The sequence below is a fragment of the Drosophila subpulchrella genome, unplaced genomic scaffold, assembly GCF_014743375.2.
Source record: "Drosophila subpulchrella strain 33 F10 #4 breed RU33 unplaced genomic scaffold, RU_Dsub_v1.1 Primary Assembly Seq57, whole genome shotgun sequence".
Taxonomy (NCBI): domain Eukaryota; kingdom Metazoa; phylum Arthropoda; class Insecta; order Diptera; family Drosophilidae; genus Drosophila; species Drosophila subpulchrella.
The window spans coordinates 893,648-916,589 of NW_023665694.1; the positions used below are offsets into that span (position 1 = coordinate 893,648).

The 22,942-nt window shown below is 36.5% G+C and overlaps 1 protein-coding gene across 9 annotated transcripts in view; it reads left to right on the forward strand.

Moving 5' to 3' along the window:
* Positions 1-22,942, forward strand: part of LOC119562545 (nipped-B protein) — a 265,532-nt gene that overhangs the window by 143,705 nt on the left and 98,885 nt on the right. For all 9 annotated transcript variants that reach the window (XM_037875745.1, XM_037875741.1, XM_037875740.1 and 6 more), the window contains 3 exons: positions 21,880-22,204; positions 22,269-22,497; positions 22,557-22,751. In XM_037875745.1, coding sequence (XP_037731673.1) covers positions 21,880-22,204; positions 22,269-22,497; positions 22,557-22,751 — 749 coding nt within the window. The remainder of the gene's footprint in view (positions 1-21,879; positions 22,205-22,268; positions 22,498-22,556; positions 22,752-22,942) is intronic.

The following is a 22,942-nucleotide window of genomic DNA, read 5'->3' on the forward strand; positions in this document are numbered from 1 at the left end:
TCCTTCAGAACTTTTAACGCTACATTTCTTTCTGTTGTGCTTATATTAACTAATTTGTTGATCACGTGTCGCTTTCTCTATCTGCACGAAGGCTTATCGCCTCCTCTTCAAAGCTATAGCGATCTTGAGGCCATTTTGGGATGAAATTGACTCAAATTATTATACCCTCTGTAACGAACTGATTTTGTTTGTCTACTTGCTACGAGATTCGTGCGGCTAGCTCAGTTGATTGTGTGTTCGTCCGTTTTATTTGTTTTATTTTCGTTTTACTTATTACAGCGGGGGTGGCTCGGTTGGTCTCGAAGTCGTCTCGCGCTGGTTTCAATGGCTGCTGATACTGCTCGCCTTCGCTCGTCGCCGCGTTGTTTCGGTGATCGCTGAGTCCTCCTGTATCTTGGGATGCTCGTAGTGTCCTTCGCCGCGGCTTGCTCGCCGACGCGTTGACTCGAAGCTGCTTGTCGCGCCTTGGACTCGCAGAGAGATCAGCCTTGCGGGCTTAGGGAAGCGTCACCGTCAGACTAGGGTGAAAAAGTGTCTTCCTCTCCAGGGCAACGCCTTTCGAGACAATGACCGCCTGTCCCTTGCTCTGTCCCGGACGGTCCCACTGTCGTCTGCTCTGCTCCTTATCTTGCTTTCTGCGGGACTCGATATATCGTGGTCTCGGCCCGTTGGGTCTCTCCAGGACAACGCCTCTTGAATGCCTTAACCGGTCGATCGCTCGCCCTTTTTGGCTGGTAGTGTGGTTCTCTGGCACTCGGGGTTTTGGTAGGATTCTGTTCCTCTCGAAACCACAAATCGATCGCCCGCTCGACCTTCGCGCAAGGTCCTGCTTAGTCGGGCAAGGCACACTGGGTCTAGACACTTTCCCCTCGAGTTCACTGTTCCTCGGCGCCGGATTCTATTACTTGACTTTAAAGGACCCGCCGGGCGATGTGCCAGGGTGCGGTCGCGACAAAGTAAGAAAGAAACCGCATTTACTAAGCCGTGTGATGCCCTCTGGACCTCAGCTACCTGTGTCTCAATTCGGAGATTCCTGATGTCCCAATCCCGAACGTCTCGACGTAGCGATCTTACTCCGTTTAGGCTTCACACGGCGCTGCTTACGACGACTTGACTTGTTGTTCTCGTGCTGCAGGTTGACTTGGTTCTTTGCTAACTGAATGATCCTGTTGGACTGACTCCTCGACTGATGATGCTCCCAGACCTCTGCGGCCTTATATAGTCCTGCTTCTGAGATGTGGCACTTCTTCTCCTGGTCCAAAGTCCACGGCAGAGTCCAAAGTCCGGTGCGTTCTGTTATTTCCTTTTGCACACGGCACCATCACTCTGCCATCGAAGTCTCCACTCTCTCTCTCTCCAACCTCTTCAAACTCTCTTTTTTCAACCTCTCGGTCCCCAAACTCTCTTTCTACAACTTTTCTTTATTCAAACTCTCATATCCGCCATGCCGTTACTACGCTAATTCGCCGCGTATCTGATAGCCGGCAGGCCACCATGTGTAACTGCCGCTGCAATTTATTTACTTATTTATTCAACTCCTCACACCACTTCAAGGTTATGCCTCGACTATCGGATACTCGTTAGTCAGTTTGACAGTCCGATTTAAATTTTTGGAATTTAGATATCACTAGCTTACAAAATTTTTTATTTTAAATGCACTAAAAAGGATTGTGTTAGATCAAAAAAATGAAGTCAATGTGTTTAACAAGAAATTTTTTTGAGATGTTTTCATTTTTGTTGGTCTCTTCGTTCTTTTAATTATATCTGGAGTTGTTCTCAAACAATTTATCTGATATAATTTTAATATACAACTATAACATCATCCTATAACTTTGCCGACAAAATTAATGGACTACATTAGGTATTTTGTTTGCTACTAGTTATTTTCATTAAGAAGAAATCAGAACATTTTATATTATTTTCGTATTAATTTGGTAAGAAAGGTTATTGATCAGAGATATCTAAAATAATGTTTTTATATGAAATACCACCTAATTATACCCGTTACTCGTAGAGTAAAAGGGTATACTAGATTCGTCGGAAAGTATGTAACAGGCAGAAGGTAGCGTTTCCGACCTCATAAAGTATATATATTCTTGATCAGGATCACTAGCCGAGTCGATCTAGCCATGTCCGTCTGTCCGTCTGTCTGTCTGACCGTCTGTCCGTATGAACGCTGAGATCTCGGAAACTATAAGAGCTACAATACTGGGATTTGGCCTGCAGATTCCTGAGATTCCTGCGCAGCGCAAGTTTGTTTCAGCAGAGTGCCACGCCCACTCTAATGCCTACAAACCGCCAACAAATTTCAAAAATTCGTACATTTCAACGCCGATATCTCGGAAACTATCAAAGACAGCGAATTGGGATTTCAAATTTAGATTCCGTAGCCGTGTTCGCAGCGAAAGCCTGTTGCGAATATGCCAAGCCCACAAACCGCCCAAACCTGTGGCGCCCACAATTTGCATGCTAAATAAAAAATTTTAACTTAAATGTATTGGTATTGTCAATACCTATCGAATGATCCAAAAATTAATATTGCCACGCCCACTGTAACGCCCACAAACCGACCAAACCTGTGGCGCCCACAATTTTCATGCTAGATACGAAATTTCAACTGAAATATATTGGTCTCGTCAATCCAATAAGAGATAAACAAAAAAGTGCGTCACGTCCACTCTAACGCGTATAACGCTTAAATCTGTCTACCGCCCATATAACCATATATTGAGATCACGGGTAAGTGGCGCATTTCAATCTCGCTTTGCTGCTTGCATATCTCCATTTCCCTTTGGTCCCATTAGCGAGTAACGGGTATCTGATAGTCGAGGTACGCGACTATAGCGTTCTTCCTTGTTTAGTGTTGAAATTGTGCTTAACGCTTACGGCAGGGAAATATTTTTCCGACCTCGACCAAATCAAAACAAAAAGCGGGCCAAAATTTAATCGGCCCTTTCGCAGAATAACGCAGGCATTTTTAATTCTTCTGTTGGGAGACTGTCGCTGCACTTACCTGTTTGTTTACATCAAAAGGCTATTATCCAACACATTATGGAAATTTTATTATGTTATAGGAAAATCTGACGAATTAACTTACGAGTGAAAAGTAAAACAGGCCTATATAAGAATAGCCAATGCCAAAATAATGAAAAATTTAGTTCTTAGTTAAATTTGTTTAGTGGTTAAAAAAAGACTAAAAAGGTACTCACCCGGTGGACTGATAACTGGTGACAGGATCATCAGAAAATTAAAATGTAAATTTTGTATGTAAGTGTATCTCACAATCTACTACTTAAACGAAATAATTGAAAAAAATTAAAATTTAGATTTTTAGCGATAACCGAACTGTGACTAATATATTTGGGTTTTAAAACTTTAAAAATGAGTAAAAATATATTAAATTATATATTTAAAAATCCTTTGTTCAAGCAGTAGATCTTTGGATGCTAAATATGTGACAAAAAAATTAGTTCATAACTTTTTGAGTTGCCGTGTCCACAAGCTTCCAAGTATAGAGAAAGAGTACATCTCCTAAATTGTTGATCCGACAAAGTGGAGTCTTGTGAGTGTAGTCTAGGCAACTTTCACTAAACAAGAAAATAAATTTTTATACCCTTGCAGAGGGTATATTGATTTCAGTCAGAAGTTTGCAACGCAGTGGAGGAGACGTTTCCGACCCCATAAAGTATATGTATTCTTGATCAGCATGACTAGACGAGTCGATCTAGCCATGTCCGTCTGTCCGTCTATCCGTCCCTTTCTACGCAAACTAGTCTCTCAGTTTTAAATTATCGATTTAGCGTCGCTTGTGAACAGATGTGTTTACTTTTGTGCTCTGAGTTTTTGTCTTTTTCGGTGATTTTTTGCGAGTTTCTTGTGTTTGTTTTTTAACAAAGCTTAGCCTAATAGTTGTGTTAGTGTTTTTGACTTGATCCCCCATTAAACGGGTATGTGGTTATAGATAATTTAACATTTCTATTAGATTTGTTTAATCTCCTAGCTTTGTTAGTGTAATTTTACACTCACTAATCTTGCTAAAACTCTTTTATTCCCACTCTCTCTCCCGCTCTATATTACAACTGTAATTTAATCTCTCGGAACCTGCCGATTTTCTGGTAGATTTTTGGTGTGCTTTTCTCTTATTCTCTCTCTCTCTTGCTTGCTTTACATTGTAACTGTTCGTGCGTAAAGTTGTCAGTGTCCCACAAGCAACGCTCAGTCGATAGAAGATTTATTCTCTCGTGCTCCCTTACATTTAAACTAAAACGCGATCTCGCGCTCTAATTTTTTTCGTGTTTTGTTCCTTTGTGGTTTTGGAATTTGATCCCAGTGCCAAATTTACTTAAGGTATTTTTCATATTTTATTTTATTTTTATTTCATCTCTTTAAATGGCTCTTGTCTGCTGTAAGAAAAATTGTACTCTTTCGGCTTCAACTAAAGACCCTTTTATTTTCTGCTGGCTCTGCGAATCGATGATGCACGTTAAATGCGCAGGATTTACTGGCAGAGTCAAAGACTTCATTGATCTGAATTCTGGTCTCATGTGGTCATGTGGATCCTGCAAGGAAATGGTAGTTGAGATGAGGGGCTTTATGAAGCAGACTCGAGACAGCCTTTTGAATCTCTCTCTTTTAAACAGCTCAATGAGGGGTTCAATTCCGTTTGTGCCCAATTTAATAATAAAAAATTACTAACTGAGTCGCCTAAACGCAAAAAAGCCAGCTTAGCGGCAGTTAATACGGTCACGGTATACTCCCCTAATCCGAACTTGGTAGCTGCAGCAGTTTCTGTCGACACTGGGGTAAGCGAACCAACTGCGCCTAGGGATACAGCTGATTCAGGTGGAGTCACTGTTACTCGAAGTCTGGTGGTAAAAAAATCTTTAGTGCCGGCTACGGTGCCGACCGTACCTATAGGTACAGTAGGAACCGATTCTGGCTCTCAGCTTAGTGAGGTGCAATCTGCTGCTGGGGAACGTAAGAAATTATCAGTTGTTCCACATAGAAAACAATTATTTGTTTCGAGATTCACCCCAGATACCACATCTGAGGATGTTTTGGAATTTATTCGTGAAAAATTCCCATCCGAGAATATTTCAGTTGAACAATTTAGATTTTCATATGCTCGTAGTATATCGTCTTTTAAAATATTTGCTCCGCCGGATGTGTTTAAGGTACTACTTTCTGAAAGCTTTTGGCTTAATGATGATTTAGTAATAAAAGAATATGTTCCCAATAAACCGAGAACAAATAACAGACCTTCCACTGCGCCAAAAAACTAAAAAGTTTATATTTTGCCTATCAAAATGTTAGGGGATTAAATATGAAGCTACCCAAGCTTTATGCTGACTCCTCTGCATTTACTGCTGATATATTGGCTTTTACGGAAACTTGGCTGAAACCAGAGATATCTGAAAATGAAGTTCTGTCTAACAATTTTAACGCCTATAGGACCGATCGCTCCTCACGTAGGGGAGGCGGTGTGCTGATTGCCGTTAGCACTAGCCTAACATCCGAGAGAATTCACTCTGATACTCCTAATGAAATTGAATTTGTTAGTTTGAAAGTTTCCTTGCAATCATTCTCAATATTTGTTACATGTTCCTATATTCCACCTGGCTCTGATTTAATAATTTATGAGCACCACCTGTCTGCGATAAAATCTGTTCTATCCCTTCTTTCTAACAGTGACCTTTTGATTGTTTTGGTTGACTTTAATCTCCCTGATATTTCTTGGTCTCCTCCTACTGACTCACTAGTCGCTATACCTCTATCCGCCCATGATTTTGTAGATGGTCTTCTAGAATTATCGTTACAGCAAGTAAGCTTTATACGGAATTCATTAAATAGACAACTAGATCGATCTCGTGTTTGTTTCAGACCCGTCTGAAGTCACGGTATCTAGAATTGACGCTCTTGTTGTACCTGAAGACCGATATCATCCAACAATGGAATTGACAATCTGCCTCCCATGCGTTGATACCCTCTCTCCTTTAGTTTCTCAAACTAAAGTGAGATATAAAAAACTTAACGACATGATTTCTCAATATAATTGGACAGAAATGTACAATTGTATGGATATTAAAAGTGCCACTGAACACTTCTATATAGTGTTGAATACCTTTTTTAATGAATGCGTTCCTGATAGGTTTCCTTCAAAGACAAACAGGCCACCTTGGTTTACCAATGCGCTTCAAAGACTTAAAAACCTTAAGACAAACACTTATAAAAAGTATAAGAAATCGGGTAAGCCATCTGATTTTTCGAAATATGTGGTGGCTCGATCGGATTTTAATGTTCTCAATAGTCATTGCTATTCTATGTATTTAAGTCGATGTAAATTTGAATTTTCAAATGATCCGAAGCAGTTTTATAACTTTGTCAATGCCAAGCGTAAGTCGTCAGCATTGCCTTCATCGGTACGTTTTAACTCAATGGAGGCATCGACGGATTCTAAAATTGCTGATTTATTTGCCGAGTTTTTCCAAACTACTTATAGTTCGGCTGCTTGGTCAAATTCTAACTACCCTAATCCCTTAAATAAGGCAAATTGTATCTTTACCCCTGAAATTACGGAAATTTCTCTCGTAAGAGACTTAGAAAAAACAACGCCAACTTATTCTCCCGGTCCTGATGGACTCCCCGGGTGTGTGCTTAAGTTTTGTGCGTCAACCATATGTAAACCGATTCTTAAACTTTTTAATTTGTCTATTTCATAATCAGTTTTTCCTACTATCTGGAAGGAATCTTTTATCATTCCACTTCACAAAAAGGGTGCGAAGGCGGATGCCCAGAATTACAGAGGTATTTCTAAATTGTCGGCAATTCCAAAAGCATTTGAACGTATTATTACTTCTCATTTGCAACATTTATGTTCCTCGCTAATATCACCGTGTCAGCATGGTTTTGTTAAGCGAAGATCGACCACCACCAACCTTCTGGAATTGTCATCTATTGTAATAAATGGATTTAAGAAAAAAATGCAGACTGACGTTATATACACAGATTTTAGTAAGGCCTTTGACTCTGTCAACCACTCTCTTCTATTATTCAAATTAAATCAGCTTGGGTTTCCATGTAATCTATTAACTTGGATTTCAAATTATTTGAATGGTAGGACTCAGAGGGTTATATTCAAGAACTCTGCCTCAAAACTGATCTATGTGACATCTGGAGTGCCTCAGGGTAGTCATTTGGGCCCTTTGCTGTTTACTTTGTTTATTAACGATCTTCCCTCTATCATAACACACTCTCGTGTACTAATGTATGCTGATGATGTTAAGCTTTGTTTATCACATAATGATATAGCGTCGGGTTTCAACTTACAGTCAGATATTGATTGTTTTCAGGGATGGTGTGAGTATAACCTTTTAAATTTGAACTGCCTTAAATGCAACGTTATGACTTTTTATAGGGGTACTCCTACTTTTGTTAGTTACTCTCTTCAAAATACGCCACTCTACCGTATATATTCAGTTAATTACTTAGGCGTTCTTCTGGGCCCAAAATTTAAATTTGACTACCACATAATGTCCATTGTCAACAAAGCCATGAGTGTTCTTGGATTTATAAAGCGTTGGTCAAAGGAATTTGATGACCCTTATACAACCAAATTATTATTTACCTCCCTTGTCCGTCCTATTTTGGAATATTGTTCTTCGGTTTGGAGTCCACAATATCAAGTGCATATTGACCGTATTGAGTCGGTACAAAAAAAATTTCTTCTTTTTGCCCTTCGTAGTTTGAACTGGGATCATAACGTAAGGCTACCTTCCTATCAGAGTAGATTACTATTGCTTAATTAACCTACACTTGTAAATCGTAGAACAATGCTTGGTACTATTTTTATGCAAAATCTTATAATAGGTGATATTGATTCTGTAGAACTTGTAAACCGCCATACTTTCAATGTCCCTGCTAGACTAACACGAAATTATTATCCTCTAAATTTGCCACGATGTACATCAAATTTTTGTCTGCACGAGCCCTTTCGCGTTCTATGTAATAATTATAACAATCTTTACCATTTAATTAATCATCTTCTATCCCGGTATTAAAAACTAATATTTTAACTCATTTGCTTCATTCTTAGTTGCTTCTTTTATTTTCATTTGTGTCCCGTCTCTATTTGTTTTTTGTATCTTCCTCGCGAACTCGCATTTTTGCCCAAATTTATAGAAGGGCCCCGCGCGTAACAAGCACGTGCTTGGTGTCGTTGGGCCACTTGTTTGTACTGCTCGTAGTGCATCAACGTCCATCATATATAAAGCTATAGGGCTGAAACTTTCCCAAAAGTCTTATATCTTTTGCAGGTAGTATATAAGCCGGAACCAGCCGGATCTGACAACTATATCTTATAGCTCCTATAGCACATTGGGCCAGCGAGCCGATTTTTCGACGAAAATTTAAGTTTTAAAGCTAGGTTCTTCAAATTAGGTACATATGATAGTGTCGATGCACTTTAAAATATATCTAAGTTTCAGACCGATCTGACCACGCCTTCCCTAGCCGCCCATATGAGATAGGTTTCCTTTTATTGATATTTGTACGGTAATAAATAATGCTAGCACTCGTTTAATTCAACAAATGTTTTTAATTCATTTTTTAAACACTTAACCTTAATATTAATAAGTAAAAAATAACAATGCATTCAAAATGACTATGAATAAGTATTTTACATTTAAAAATGTTCCTAACAGTCGTCTTCTACATCAATTTTTATTGAAAACGGATTTTCAGAGTCAGAATCTGAATCACTATCACTATTGCTGATTTCATCCTTTTTCTCCGTGCTTAAGTCGAATTCTTTCAGTTCATCATAAATCCAACTCGAAACGGTTGTTTTGTATGTAGACATCAAGCAGTTGCTCATAGGCGAACTCAACCACAGCTACAATATGTGGGATTTATACATATCGGTGCAAAATGGAGCAAAAAAGCTTAATAAAATTAGTATATATACACTTTGCACTTTAATGACACATAGTTACTTTTTGGCACAAGTTGGCACAAAATTTGTTATAATCCACAACAGACGGGTTAGCAGGTTAGCTTTTTTCTACTTTTTGACAACACCAATAAACGCACACAAAGAACACATTATCCAACATGAACAAAGTCTTTTTTAATACAAATATTCTACATACCTTTGTCTTTCTTTTCCATAATTTTAGTGAAATTGCTTGAACCACAACAATTTTGGTACTCTCGCAAGTAAACAAAATCTTTCCCGCGCTTTTTAGTTTCGCACGCATGCAATCAAACAGCTGACTTTGAAGGGCTGCCAAAACTTCAGGGATGCTTCAAAACAATTAAAATCTTTTGATTCATTTTAGTCAAAGTATATACTGTTCAAATTGTATTATTAAAATAGGTTTACTTTCTATGAAAAATTTGAATTTTCGTCGAAAAATCGGCTCGTTGGCCCAATGTGCATAGGAATAATCGGAAAACAAAATTTTACAAAGTTATATCTTTGGTGTTTTTTAGCATATAACCTCCTAAGCTTGGAAATAACAATTTTTAATTAGTTTTGAATTTCGAATTAAATGTTATCGAAATCGGACGACTACATCATATAGCTGCCATAGGAACGATCGGAAAATTGGGGGAAAAATAATATGAAACAAATTATAGCTTCGGTGTTTTTCAAAATATAACCTCCTACGCTTGGAAATAACATTTATTATTTAGTTCTGAATTTCGAATTTAATTTTATCAAAATCGTACGACTAAATCATATAGCTGCCATAGGAACGATCGAAAAATTGGTCGGAAAATAATATGAAACAAATTATAGCTTCGGTGTTTTTCAACATATAACCTCCTTCGCTTGGAAATAACATTTATTATTTCGTTCTGAATTTCGAATTTAATTTTATCAAAATCGTACGACTAAATCATATAGCTGCCATAGGAACGATCGGAAAATTGGTGGGAAAATAATATGAAACAAATTATAGCTTCGGTGTTTTTTAACATCTAACCTCCTACGCTTGGAAATAACATTTTTAATTAGTTCTGAATTTCGAAATTAATTTTATCAAAATCGGACGACTATATCATAAAGCTGCCATAGGAACGATCCGAAAATTGGTGGGAAAATAATATGAAACAAATTATAGCTTCGGTGTTTTTTGACATATTATCTTATACTATTGGGAATATAATTTTTTGTATTTTTAAATTTAAAAATTATAACTGCAAGGGTATACAAACTTCGGCTTGCCGAAGTTAACATCGTTTCTTGTTTTTAAATCGTCTTAACAAAGAATCGTTGGTACTTTTAAATATTGCCAGCCCTTATTTTCGGGGCCACTAACAATTGAGTGCCCAGTTGTATTACAAATTCATATCCAATTATAATGGAAAGTTCATCTAGTCAAATATGTTCACAATAATGAGCTGTGTTCGTGTTTTAGAGCTATTGTAATGTCATATAATCGTGAAAAAATAGTAATAACTTCTTGGTTATGTCTTCAGTTACATTTTTGTACCATCAGCACAACAGGGACTAAATGAATTAACAACTTATAAAACAGAACTATCGACTGTTTCTCTAATTTTAAGAGAGATTTTTAACATGCAGAGGTCTGAGTTTGAATTGTTCGAGGAAAACATTCAGCACTTAGAAGAGTGTTTATGCGATCATAATAAGGCAACGGCTCAGGTAAATCTAAAATACAAACTTGGACTGGAGCACATAGGGTGAAGACCGTTTTCCCAAAGCTTATCTGGCTTAGCTAGATGAAGCTATACCATTTGTTTGCGAATTAGACGAGGCCGCAACGAGAAATAGTTTGAAGAATCCGCCAACCGAACCCAGCTTCGAAAAACCCAGGACTTCAGAAAACAACATTATTCGACATTCCTTGCTTTTGCTACGATGGTTGCCATTTCACTGTGGACGGCAGTGCACGTAGTGACGAAGCGCACCAGAAGAGTATGCGAACGCGACTACTATGGGTGCGCCATCTCGAACTTCGGTATAAACACACTGAATACCCTGCAGTACCATTCGGCGCCGATTAAGCACTCAATCACTGCAAAAAGTTCATCACTCAGCGCTCAATAGGTGCTTAATTTATATGGGATTGAGTGCTCAAATTAACATGGGCATGTCCTAGGGTTCATCAGTGCACAAAAACTAGCACTCGTTGGGTGCTTTTTTGAACACCCCTTTGAGCGCTCGATTAGGCAGTAGAAAAGGCACACATTCAGCACTCGTTGAGCGCTCGATTAGGCAGTAGAAAAGGCACACATTCAGCACACGTTGAGCGCTGGATTAGGCCGTAGAAAGAGCACACATTCAGCACCCGTTGAGCGCTCGATTAGGCAGTAGAAAAGGCACACATTCAGCAAACGTTGAGCGCTCGATTAGGCAGTAGAAAAGGCACACATTCAGCACACGTTGAGCGCTTAGCAGCAAATATAATTGCAGTTGTAATTATTTATTTTTATTTATTTATGTTAAAATTTCAGCTCGGGGGTTCCCGGTGTTATCGGAGTTGTTGGTTCGTCAGCATCTAGGGCCGGCGTTGACTTTTTTTTTTCCCAACTTAAGTTTTTGACGCACATTATTGCTTTTTGCAGTGCCTTTTCGGGAGGCTCCGAGGGCTCCACCAGAGCGATTGCATCTAGTATTAGAAGAAAAATTAGTTTTGAAAATAGAACGAGGCGAAAATAAAAACGAATGACCGAGTAATAAAAGATGTGTTATCTTTGGCATTCAATGTAAAAATCCCAGAAGTCTTTTAAAAATTAAACTTACAAACAATAGTTACTTTCCGCCCCAATAAAAACTTACTTAACAAGGCGCGGACGAAATTTGGGTAGACTTTGAGCTTCTTCTTGTTTTGGCCCCTCTCCAAGTTGTGGGACAGAACAAGTTCCTCGGATAATATGCTTAAAATGGATCGATTTAGCCATCCATTTTTACCATCAGCCTTGTCTAAAAATATAAGAAAATTAAAAAAATATCGAGAAGAAATTTGCAAACTTTTGTTTTCGGTCACTTGATTTATTTTATTTTTTTGTAAAAAATTATTAAGAAAAATATACCACACACTTTTTATGTATTTTTTGTATTATTTATTAAAACATTCATTTATTTTGCAGATGCGGAAAAAAAATAACACTTTCCAGGGACTGAAAATAAGAGATGTTTCAGATTTTTATTTAAATAGCCATGTTTGTTTACGTACACAAAATGTTATTAATATTAATTTTTAACGAATTTTAACCACAAACATAAGTTTTAAAAATAAACATCTCTTATTTTTTGTCCCTGAAACTATGCACTCAATAAGATTTTTAAATTGTTTCACAGATTTGTTTATTTGTTTATTATATGCACCATTTGTTGCTTTTCACATCAAAAATTAATATTTTTCACAGCTATTTTTTTTCCGCCACGTGTTTTTTTGGGAATCTTGTATTCCCTTATTTTAAATATAGATTATCTTGTTTTTTACTCTCACTGTTTTCAAAATTATTGATCTGCGAACGACTTACCTGGGAATTGTTTCTTTTTCACTTTTAAGCCACTATTTATTGAATTTAACAAAGTTAATTACTCGTAGTTTTCTTGAACTTCTAACTCCTTCACTTAAGTAAACGCAAGTGAAAAGGACGAAAAAAGGCGCGTGCCTTCCAGAAAAACAACAAGCAACAACAAAAACGGTTCCGCTAATCCGTTGTTGCTCTGTTTTTTGCACATAAAAGCAGGGTATTTATAGACATATCCGACTATTCAAATTGTTTTTAAAACTTCACATATTAATAAATAATATTAACAAACATATAAATTTTTTAAGAAACATAAATAATTTAAAACTTAAACATATTATTTTAATTGGTTGTTTTAACATTTACGAAAAAATGATGCATTATTCAAAAGGCAAGGGTGCACAAAAGTCTAGCTATTTTAATTGCTGGGCCTCGTTGCCCTCACACGCATTTCTTCAGCTGAGACATTGCGAGAGAGGGAGAGCCCAAAAGTACTTTTTGTGCGTTCTCTTTGCGGACGCCGACTGAGAGCGCGTCTCTTTGCCGCCGTTGCGCTCAGCTCTGCCGGCTGGCTGCTCTGCCGACGTCGCAGTCGGCTTCGTGACGATTGGGCGCCTAACTCAATTGTGGAACTGCAGGGTAGCTTTGACGTTTGTAAAGCGATTGGTTTGTGTAGGTACGTTTTTGAAACGTCAATTCAGTACAATTTGAGCCATGAATAACTTAACTCCAACAGAACGTGTCGAAGTGGTGACTTTGTTTATCGAAAGTGGGCGTTCCATTGTGAAAACGCAGCGTGCGTATCGACGAAAGTGTGTAGGAAAAAAAGCGCCTTTCGACAATAATATTCGTCATTTGGCTGAGAGTTATTTTGAACATGACCACGTCCGAGGCGTTCCAGTGCTGTCATATTGTATCGTAACGACCGCGTTTGAAAGATTTGGGAATGTTCCCGTACGAAATACATATAACTCAACGATTGTTGCCCGAAAAAAAGCCGCGGCGCTGACCTACGAAGCGCATTTCACCCTGTCTGGCAGCGTCAATAAACAGAACTGCCGCATCTGGGGCACTGAGAATCCTCACGTCATTCATGAGGATCCGTTACACCATTGCCTCAACCATCATCGTCCCCTACTTCTTCAAAAAAGGCGAAACTTTCGACGGCAAACGATATCGGTGGCTGCTGTGGTGGATGCCCGGAGATGCGTCGAAAGGGTCTAGAAAACTTCTGGTTTCAACAGGACGGGCATCCATGTGCCACAGCAAATGATACAATGGAGTTTTTGCAATTTCCTGGACGCGATGTGTCAAAAAGCGACGATATCGACTAGCCGCCTCGATAGCCGAATTTGACCCCGCCGGACCTCATTTTTTGGGGTTATCTGAAGAGCAAAGTGTACATGAGCAAGCCCAAGATCATCACAGAGCTCAAGGAGAGTACTCGCACCGAAATGGCCAATATATCGGCCGATATGCTCGAGAAAGTCATAGAAAATGCTCGAAAAAGTACACTTTGCCATTAAGAACTAACTCAAATGAAGGGTAAAGGATAGTAACGAGTGATTCAAAGTGTATTTATTTAGTAGATCATATAATACATTTTTATCCCAAAACTTGATATCAGAACTTTTGTTTGTTGAAGGTGTGATCATCACTTGATTTTTACCTAGTTAAGAAGTGTTTTTGTTTGATATATATTTCAGCCCTAATAATGAAAACGCGAATACTTATTATCAAAAATGATTTTATTATTTTTGGAAGTATTTTCCACTTCTGGCGACTACTTCACAAACATCTTTCGTTGGACTTGGCTCGTCTTAGAAGATAGCTGTTTTCGGGCTCATAAGCATAGGTCTATGATTCTTCACCTGTGACGATCTTGTATACGTCTTTTGAAACATCGCGATTGTATTTTTTCCATTCTCTGATGAAAAATGAAAGGATTTGTGGGACTCAAAAAGTATACTCAAAAAATATTTTTCTAAAATATAGAAAAAAATATTTTTGTGCCTAAGAAAAAAAATTATAAAACAGAGAAAAGATTTACCATACACTACCTAACTACCTACATTGATAAGGCTCATTAATTCATTCGCTTCGCGAGTGAATTTATTTTATACTGTGCACAATTTTAATAAATCCATTTTGTTTCCAATTTGTTTTTGTGATTTCTATTGCTCTTACTTGTGCGTTGTATGTCAAAGCTACAGTGCTGCCTTGTGTTGTTGTTTCTTACCAAAACCCCAATCAGTGGCTCTCCCAAAAAAACAAATATTTCTTTCTCGGCTTTCCCCTGATTGAGCCTCCGAAGTATACAACATAAAAAAGAAATGGCAAAAACATTAATTTTTACCTATGCTAGGAACAATTTGTCCCTTAAAATCCCTGTTCTGCAGGTTTCTGGCCTGAATAATAAATTCGAAACTAGGAATAAGAATACAAGTAAAAAAAAAAGACCCGTATAAACAAAAATCCCCAGCCAAGACCAGAGTAGTGTCGCACCTTCATCTTCTACCTTAGCACCTCGCAAAAAGCTTTGTTGAGGAATTCCATAACATTGATACTATATGTGTAAGGCTATCCTTTCCTTGTAGTTTTATATATATCAACTGCTCGAACATTCCGCCTGCATCTGAATTTCCGAAGTATTTTAATCAACTTTTCGCTATACAGTCAGTATAAAATAAGCTGACCAATAGAGACCAACTTGTAGTTCTAGGAGATTTTAATATACTTGGAACTTCGTGGTCCACAGCTGAAGAATCGACTTTCTTACTTCCATTAGCTCATCAAGATTTCACTGAAGGTTTGCTTGACATGTCTTTGTCTCAAGAAATTCACTACGCCATTTACTGGATCTGTGCTTTGTATCTAATCCGGACAGTGTGTTTCTGTCCAAAGTAGCACCTATTACTCAGCCCGAATATAAATATCATCCTGCTTTCAAGGTCTCTAACGACACTGGAGTCGTGTTAGAAGAAAAGTCAGAGAATTCAACTAAGCGATTACATTGTTTCCGCAAGGCTGACTTTCAGCGGCTAAATCTTTATATATCCGGCTTTGATTGGTCCGATCTCTACTCATCCCAAAATATGGATAATGCTATAAGTATTTTCTAGTACAGTAAATTCGTTATTCAATTCATGTGTTCCGTTATACAATCCGTCAGTCTCCAACAAGCCACTATGGTTAAATAAAGATCTGACACACCTAGGATTTAAGAAATTCAGACCGGTTCTCAATGTTTATATTCTAGATACTTAAGTGCTCGGTCTAGTTTTACAGTGCTAAATTCTCTGTTCAACAAAAACTATTTAAATCGTAAAGTCCAATTTATTCCGACTCCAAAAAAGTTTTATAATTTTGTAAACACTAAGCGTAAGTCCACCTTAAATGAAAGCTCTTTGGTTGTTGATCTTGAATGTGTCCTGGTCCTGATGGTATTCCTGGCTGCTTGTTTAGATATTTCGCGGAGGCCTTGTGCAAGCCCCTTCTCATATTATTTACCTTATCTTTAGAAACTTCACAATTTCCTCGTATGTGGAAGGAATCATTTGTTATGCCTCTCCACAAGAAGGGTAGCAATATGGAAGCAAACAATTTATAGGTATCTCTAAATTGTCAGCGATCCCAAAGCTTTTCGAACATATTATTACTTCCCACTTGCAGCACCTCAGTATGTCACTTTTATTAACCCGTTTCAATCTTTTAAGATGGATCTTAACACAATAGTACAAATAGTACTTTTTTAAAATTCTTTCTCTTGTCCACTCCACGTTACCTCCGTTGTCCGACAAGGGAGTCACCTGGGGCCGCTACTTTTTGCTTTATTTATAAATGACTTTTCCTCAGTTATATCTTATTCTCGTTTACTAATGTAAGCAAATAATTTTAAATTATGCCTGCAGTATAAGGATACTTCTTGCCAATCCGACCTACAATCAAACATGCTTGCTCTGACAATTCGCTAGATTTAAATGAATCTAAGTGTATGGTAATGACTTTTTCATCAAATCTTTATTTCATGTTGATCGTATCGAATCTGTACAGAAGATCTGTTTAGTATTTGTTTCAAGGCGCATAAACTGGGATGCAAACCTCATTTTACCCTCTTATTCTAGTAGATTACTCTTAATTAACTTACTTACTCCCTAGGCAACCGCAGAACGATGCTTGGAACAGTCTTTATTTATAACCCTGTTCGAGGTGAAATTGATAACCCCGTTTTGGTTAGCCAACTAAACTTTTCTGTTCTATGCAGTTAACAAGAAATTACATTTTAAATCATTATAGATTTCACTATGACTTGCATGAGCCTTTTAGAGTATTATGTTCCTCTATAATAGACTTTTCTATTATCTCAATATCTGAATCTCTGCCTCTCTTAAAACGGTTAATATTCGATTTTCAAGCACAAAATTAGATCCTACTTTTTTCCTCAACCTATATATGAGTGATTTTTTGTGAAACGTATCGAGATTTTCATTATGGTCTCAAAACGGTTTCATATTTTTATCACGATATTATACCATTTATACAGGATTTAAAAAAAATTTATCCATTTGACAGAAGCAAAGATATGGCAATGCCTTTTTTGTTAAGATTGTGTATAACTTTAAATTACATGGTGTACAAAAGAAAAAAAATTCTCCTTAATTATTATTTTGCCAACCTTTCAGATAAAAATAACTCCCATAACAGTTTCCAAGCAACTTATATTCCAAACTTAAAAAAATTGAATCGCGGTTTTCAGCAAATCGGCATTTTTTATTTATATAAAAAATTAGTATAATGTGGGACCTCCATGGGTTTCCCCAGAACTAATTAAAACAGTTTATATTAAATAAAAATCAAAGCAGTCTTTTATTGTTATTATTTTTAATTTATGTTGTAACGAGCTGTTTTCGACCGTTCTACGCGCTACTTAAACGACGAACCACCAAATTTAAGTTGTAAAATGCAAGATATCCGATTGGGACAAATCGGAAAACTTTATTGTTTGTCTTGGGCTGATAGAATTAATTTTTTATGGGATCATTGACAAGAATATTAAAATGAGATAAAATGAGAAAGTGGGCTCCCATTTAAAGAAGCGATGTAAGCCACCGCAACTAGCTGACGAGGTCAAAATTCCAGACGATATATACATCGTCTATAATCTTGCGAATTTGTGCCGTACGACACACGGCAGTGCCCCTCGGTCAGTTCGACTCAATCCATCTTATATACTACCTGCAATAGAAATACGACTTTTGGGAAAGTTTCATCCGGAAAGCTAACTGAGAGACTAGTTTGTGTAGAAACGGACGGACGGATATTGCTAGATCACGCCAAATCTCAATAGCCTAGCTCTCATAGTTTCCGAGATCTCAGCGTTCATCCGGACAGACGGACAGACGGACATGGCTAGATCGACTCGGCTAGTGATGCTGATCAAGAGAACATAAACTTTATGGGGTCGGAACGCTTCCTTCTACCTGTTAGTATACCCTTTTACTCAACGAGTAACGGTTATTAAGCGCCAACTAGCCTATAGCGCCTCTTGCGGCTGGGTAGCGTATAAGTGAAAACAGAAACAACAAACAAACAAAAATGTTAAAAAACACCGAAGCTATAATTTGTTTCATATTATTTTCCCACCAATTTTCCGATCGTTCCTATGGCAGCTGTATGATATAGTCGTCCGATTTTAATAAAATTATATTCGAAATTCAGATCTAATTAGAAAATGTTATTTCCAAGCGTAGGAAGTTATATGTTAAAAAACCCCGAAGCTATAATTTGTTTCATATTATTTTCCTACCAATTTCCGATCGTTTCTATGGCAGCTATATGACAGTCGTCCGATTTTGATAAAATTAAATTCAAAATTGGAACTAATAAAAAATTTGTATTTCCAATTGCAGGAGGTTATATGTTTAAAAACATCGAAGCTATAATTTGTTTCATATTATTTTTCCACCAATTTTCCGATCGTTCCTATGGCAGCTATATGATAAAGTCGTCCGATTTTGATAAAATTAAATTAAAAATTCAGAACTAATTAAAAAATGTTATTTCCAAACGTAGGAGTTTATTTGTTAAAAAACACCAAAGAAATAATTTATTTAATTTTTTTTCCGATTATTTCTATGGGAGCTATAAGATTTAGTTGTCCGATCCGGCTGGTTCCGACTTATATACTACCTGCAAAAGATATAAGACTTTTGGGACAGTTTTAGCCCGATGGCTTTAAAACTGAGAGACTAGTTTGCGTAGAAACGGACGGACAGGCGGACAGACGGACATGGCTAGATCGACTCGGCTAGTGATCCTGATCAAGAATATATATACTTTATGGGGTCGCTTCTTTCTGCCTGTTACATACTTTCCGACGAATCTAGTATACCCTTTTACTCTACGAGTAACGGGTATAATTATATCTTTGGTGTTTTTTAACATATAACCTCCTGAGCTTGGAAATAACATTTTTTAATTAGTTTTGAATTTCGAATTTAATTTTATCAAAATCGGACGATTATATCATAAAGCTGCCATAGGAACGATCCGAAAATTGGTGGGAAAATAATATGAAACAAATTATAGCTTCGGTGCTTTTTGACATATTATCTTATACTATTGGGAATATCATTTTTTGTATTTTTAAATTTAATAATTATAGCTGCAAGGGTATACAAACTTCGGCTTGCCGAAGCTAACTCCCTTTCTTGTTTTTTATTATTATTATTTTAATTTTAATCACAATTATTAATTATTATTAAAAAGGAGGAACCCCAAAGTCGTTCCCCCCATACCATTTCGCTAAGCGAGTAAGCCTTCTTATTAGACTGCTATTTGTTTCTTATATAAGTCATCTTCTTCAAGTGCGATGTCTTTCTATGCCAGGGATTCTTTTATGCAATAATTTGTAATTTGCATTATTCTTCACGTGGGTTAAATTAAATTAAGAATGAAGTGCAACCGAATACTTCATTGACACATGCAAATGCAAATGTTTATTTTGCCAGTAAAATATATGTTCCTCCCATGAAAAAAAGTTTAAGATAAAGTTTTTTAGGACAAAAAGAGGTTTCTTAATCGACCCCAGGAACTTTTAACGTTTAACTTTTGTCAAATTTGCACAGGTTAGGGAGTACAACGGTTATTGGCCGAAAACAAGCAGTTTTTCATATTCATTTTTTTATTTTTCGAACTGTATTTTAAATTTTTAAACAGGATCCTCCAAAAAGTATAAGTACATATTGTCTGTTAGTGTATTACATAATTGGACCTATACTAGCTACATAATTGATTTTAACGAAGCAGCAATAAAACAGAAACTTGTACGTGTACATTCAATAACTTGGATGTGGAACAAATGAGCAGGTCCTTCCAAGCAGTGGCCAAAAGAACGCTCTCGCCCCGATCAATTCATTTTGCTTTGTTGACACTTTCAAGGAATATGATGTATTTTTCTGCTGTTTGGTAAGCCGTTCTTTAAGGAATTCTAATGCATCCCCAAAACTGTACTTATTCAGCATACTTTCCCTTTTAACGGCAATTATAATTTTTTTTTTAAAATAATTTTTTTGTTTTAGTTTTTGGAAATTATTTATGGAAATAGAAAAAATCTTTCTTTAAATGTTATTTATTTTAAATAAATTTTCGAAGTGATAAATAATCTGTTAATTATTAAAATTAAACTAATTGTCATATTTCATAAGAAATAATCCCATAGTAGTGCATATACATGGAAGCAGGTATTGTTTCTACTAGGGATTGTCATATTCACAATATCTGAAAGTATGTAACAGGTAGAAGATGGCAGCGTTTCTGGCCTTATAAAGTATACATGTTTGATCAAGATCACTAACCGAAACGCCCCATCCGCTCTAGCAACAATCCTGAAAAATTCAACATGGTGCTACTTACACTGATTATTTCTAATAACTACAAGGGTATACAATCTTCGGCTTTCCGCAGTTAAATTCCTTTCTTGTTTTTTAAGCTAATGAGTAAAAATTTGACATTTAGATTCTAGTAGTGCCTATAAAGTCCATGTTTGGTTCAGCACAGTGCCACGTAAATTTAATTTTTTTTGTCAATATCTATTTGACTTGCCAAAAGTTGGTGCAATCGGACCATTAGTTAATAAATCAAATTGGTATATAATAGTCGAGTCCCTCGACTATAGCTTCCTCTCTTGATTTTTAAATTTATATTATATTATTATACAAAAAAACAAGAAAGGAAGTTAGCTTCGGCAAGCCGAAGCTTATATACCCTTGCAGCTATATTTATTTAATTTAAAAACACAAAAAATGAAATTCCCAATAGTATAAGATAATATGTCAAAAAAACACCGAAGCTATAATTTGTTTCATATTATTTTCCTACCAATTTTCCGATCGTTCCTATGGCAGCTATATGATATAGTCGTCCGATTTTGATAAAATTAAATTCGAAGTTCAGAACTAATTAAAAAATGTTATTTCCAAGCGTAGGAGGTTATATGTTAAAAAACACCGAAGCTATAATTTGTTTCATATTATTTTCCTACCATTTTTCCGATCGTTCCTATGGCAGCTATATGATATAGTCGTCTGATTTTGATAAAAATAAATTCGAAATTCAGAACTAATTAAAAAATGTTTTTTCCAAGCGTTGGAGGTTATATGTTTGAAAACACCGAAGCTATAATTTGTTTCATATTATTTTTCCACAAATTTTCCGATCGTTCCTGTGGCAGCTATATGATATAGTCGCCCGATTTCGATAAAATTAAATTCAAAATTCAGAACTAATTAAAAAATGTTATTTCCAAGCTTAGGAGGTTATATGCTAAAAAACACCAAAGATATAATTTTTTTTATTTTTTTTGTCCGATTATTCCTATGGGAGCTATAAGATATAGTTGTCCGATCCGGCTGGTTCCGACTTATATACTACCTGCAAAAGATATAAGACTTTTGGGAAAGTTTCAGCCCGATAGCTTTAAAACTGAGAGACTAGTTTGCGTAGAAACGGACGGACAGACGGACAGACGGACATGGCTAGATCGACTCGTCTAGTCATGCTGATCAAGAATATATATACTTTATGGGGTCGGAAACGTCTCCTTCACTGCGTTGCAAACTTGTGACTGAAATCAATATACCCTCTGCAAGGGTATAAATATATCCCTGAAACAGTGGATCAAATGGATTTTTTTCAAATTCATTTATTAAATTTAGAAGTTTAATAAAATATTTTAAATGTTGCAGCTATGGCGGTAGTTTAAACAACTTAGGACCGTTGGCCTTATTCTTAAGTATACCTAGGCCACTCTCTCTATTACTTTCTCTTTAAAATAACATGCAAATTAAACATAAATTGTTTCATTTTTTTAAGGTGAATATTTAGATACTTCAGATTCTGGATCGTGTGAAGAAATTGATACTGAAGATATAAAAAAAATTGGAAATCCCTACATTGACAATACTGATTTTGAGCTAAATATTGAAGTATTTAATGCTTTAGAGGCAAGAAAGCAATATTTAATTAACAAAATTAAGCCATTTTCCGTTTCTGGCGAGCAAAACCACTCATCCAATCAGCACATAAAAACATACATAGATTATAATAATGCACAGCTCATAGCGCAGTACCTAGCTACTAAACGGCCTTTCAGTCAATCATTCGATGGATGCTTAAAAAAAATTATTTTAGTCGTTAAGTGAGTATAAATTGAAGTGCTCTTCTTACAGCTGAACTAATTCTAAGTTCTTAATATGGTACAGTGAACCCTCAATAGCAGTACGGACTCGCGCAATGAAATGCCTTGCAAACATTGTGGAAGTTGACCCGTTGGTACTGAAACGGAAAGACATGCAAATGGGAGTAAATCAGAAATTCCTAGATACAGCTATTTCAGTACGAGAAGCTGCGGTCGATTTGGTGGGAAAGTTTGTTCTCAGCAATCAAGAATTAATCGATCAGTATTACGATATGCTGTCTACTCGAATTTTGGTAAGAGACATCAAAAACAAACAATTTTAAAACATCGATCAAATATTATTTATTTCTAGGACACTGGAGTTTCCGTTCGAAAAAGAGTGATTAAAATTTTACGTGATATTTGTATAGAATATCCGAATTTTGCAAAAATTCCTGAAATTTGTGTTAAAATGATACGACGTGTAAATGACGAAGACGGCATACAAAAACTGGTTACTGAAGTTTTTATGAAAATGTGGTTCACACCATGTATAAAAAATGACAAAGTCAGTATCAACAATTTTTTTAATACATTTTATTCAGTTTTATTATGTTTTACGGGTGGGCAACACTAGCCAGACCCAAAAAATGCAATTCCTATTCATTTTTATACATTAATTTAACAGTTTTTGAAAAAAACGATTGGAAAATTCTATATTTTTGGCCCCTTCAAATGGGGTTTTCAGTTTAAAGCTAT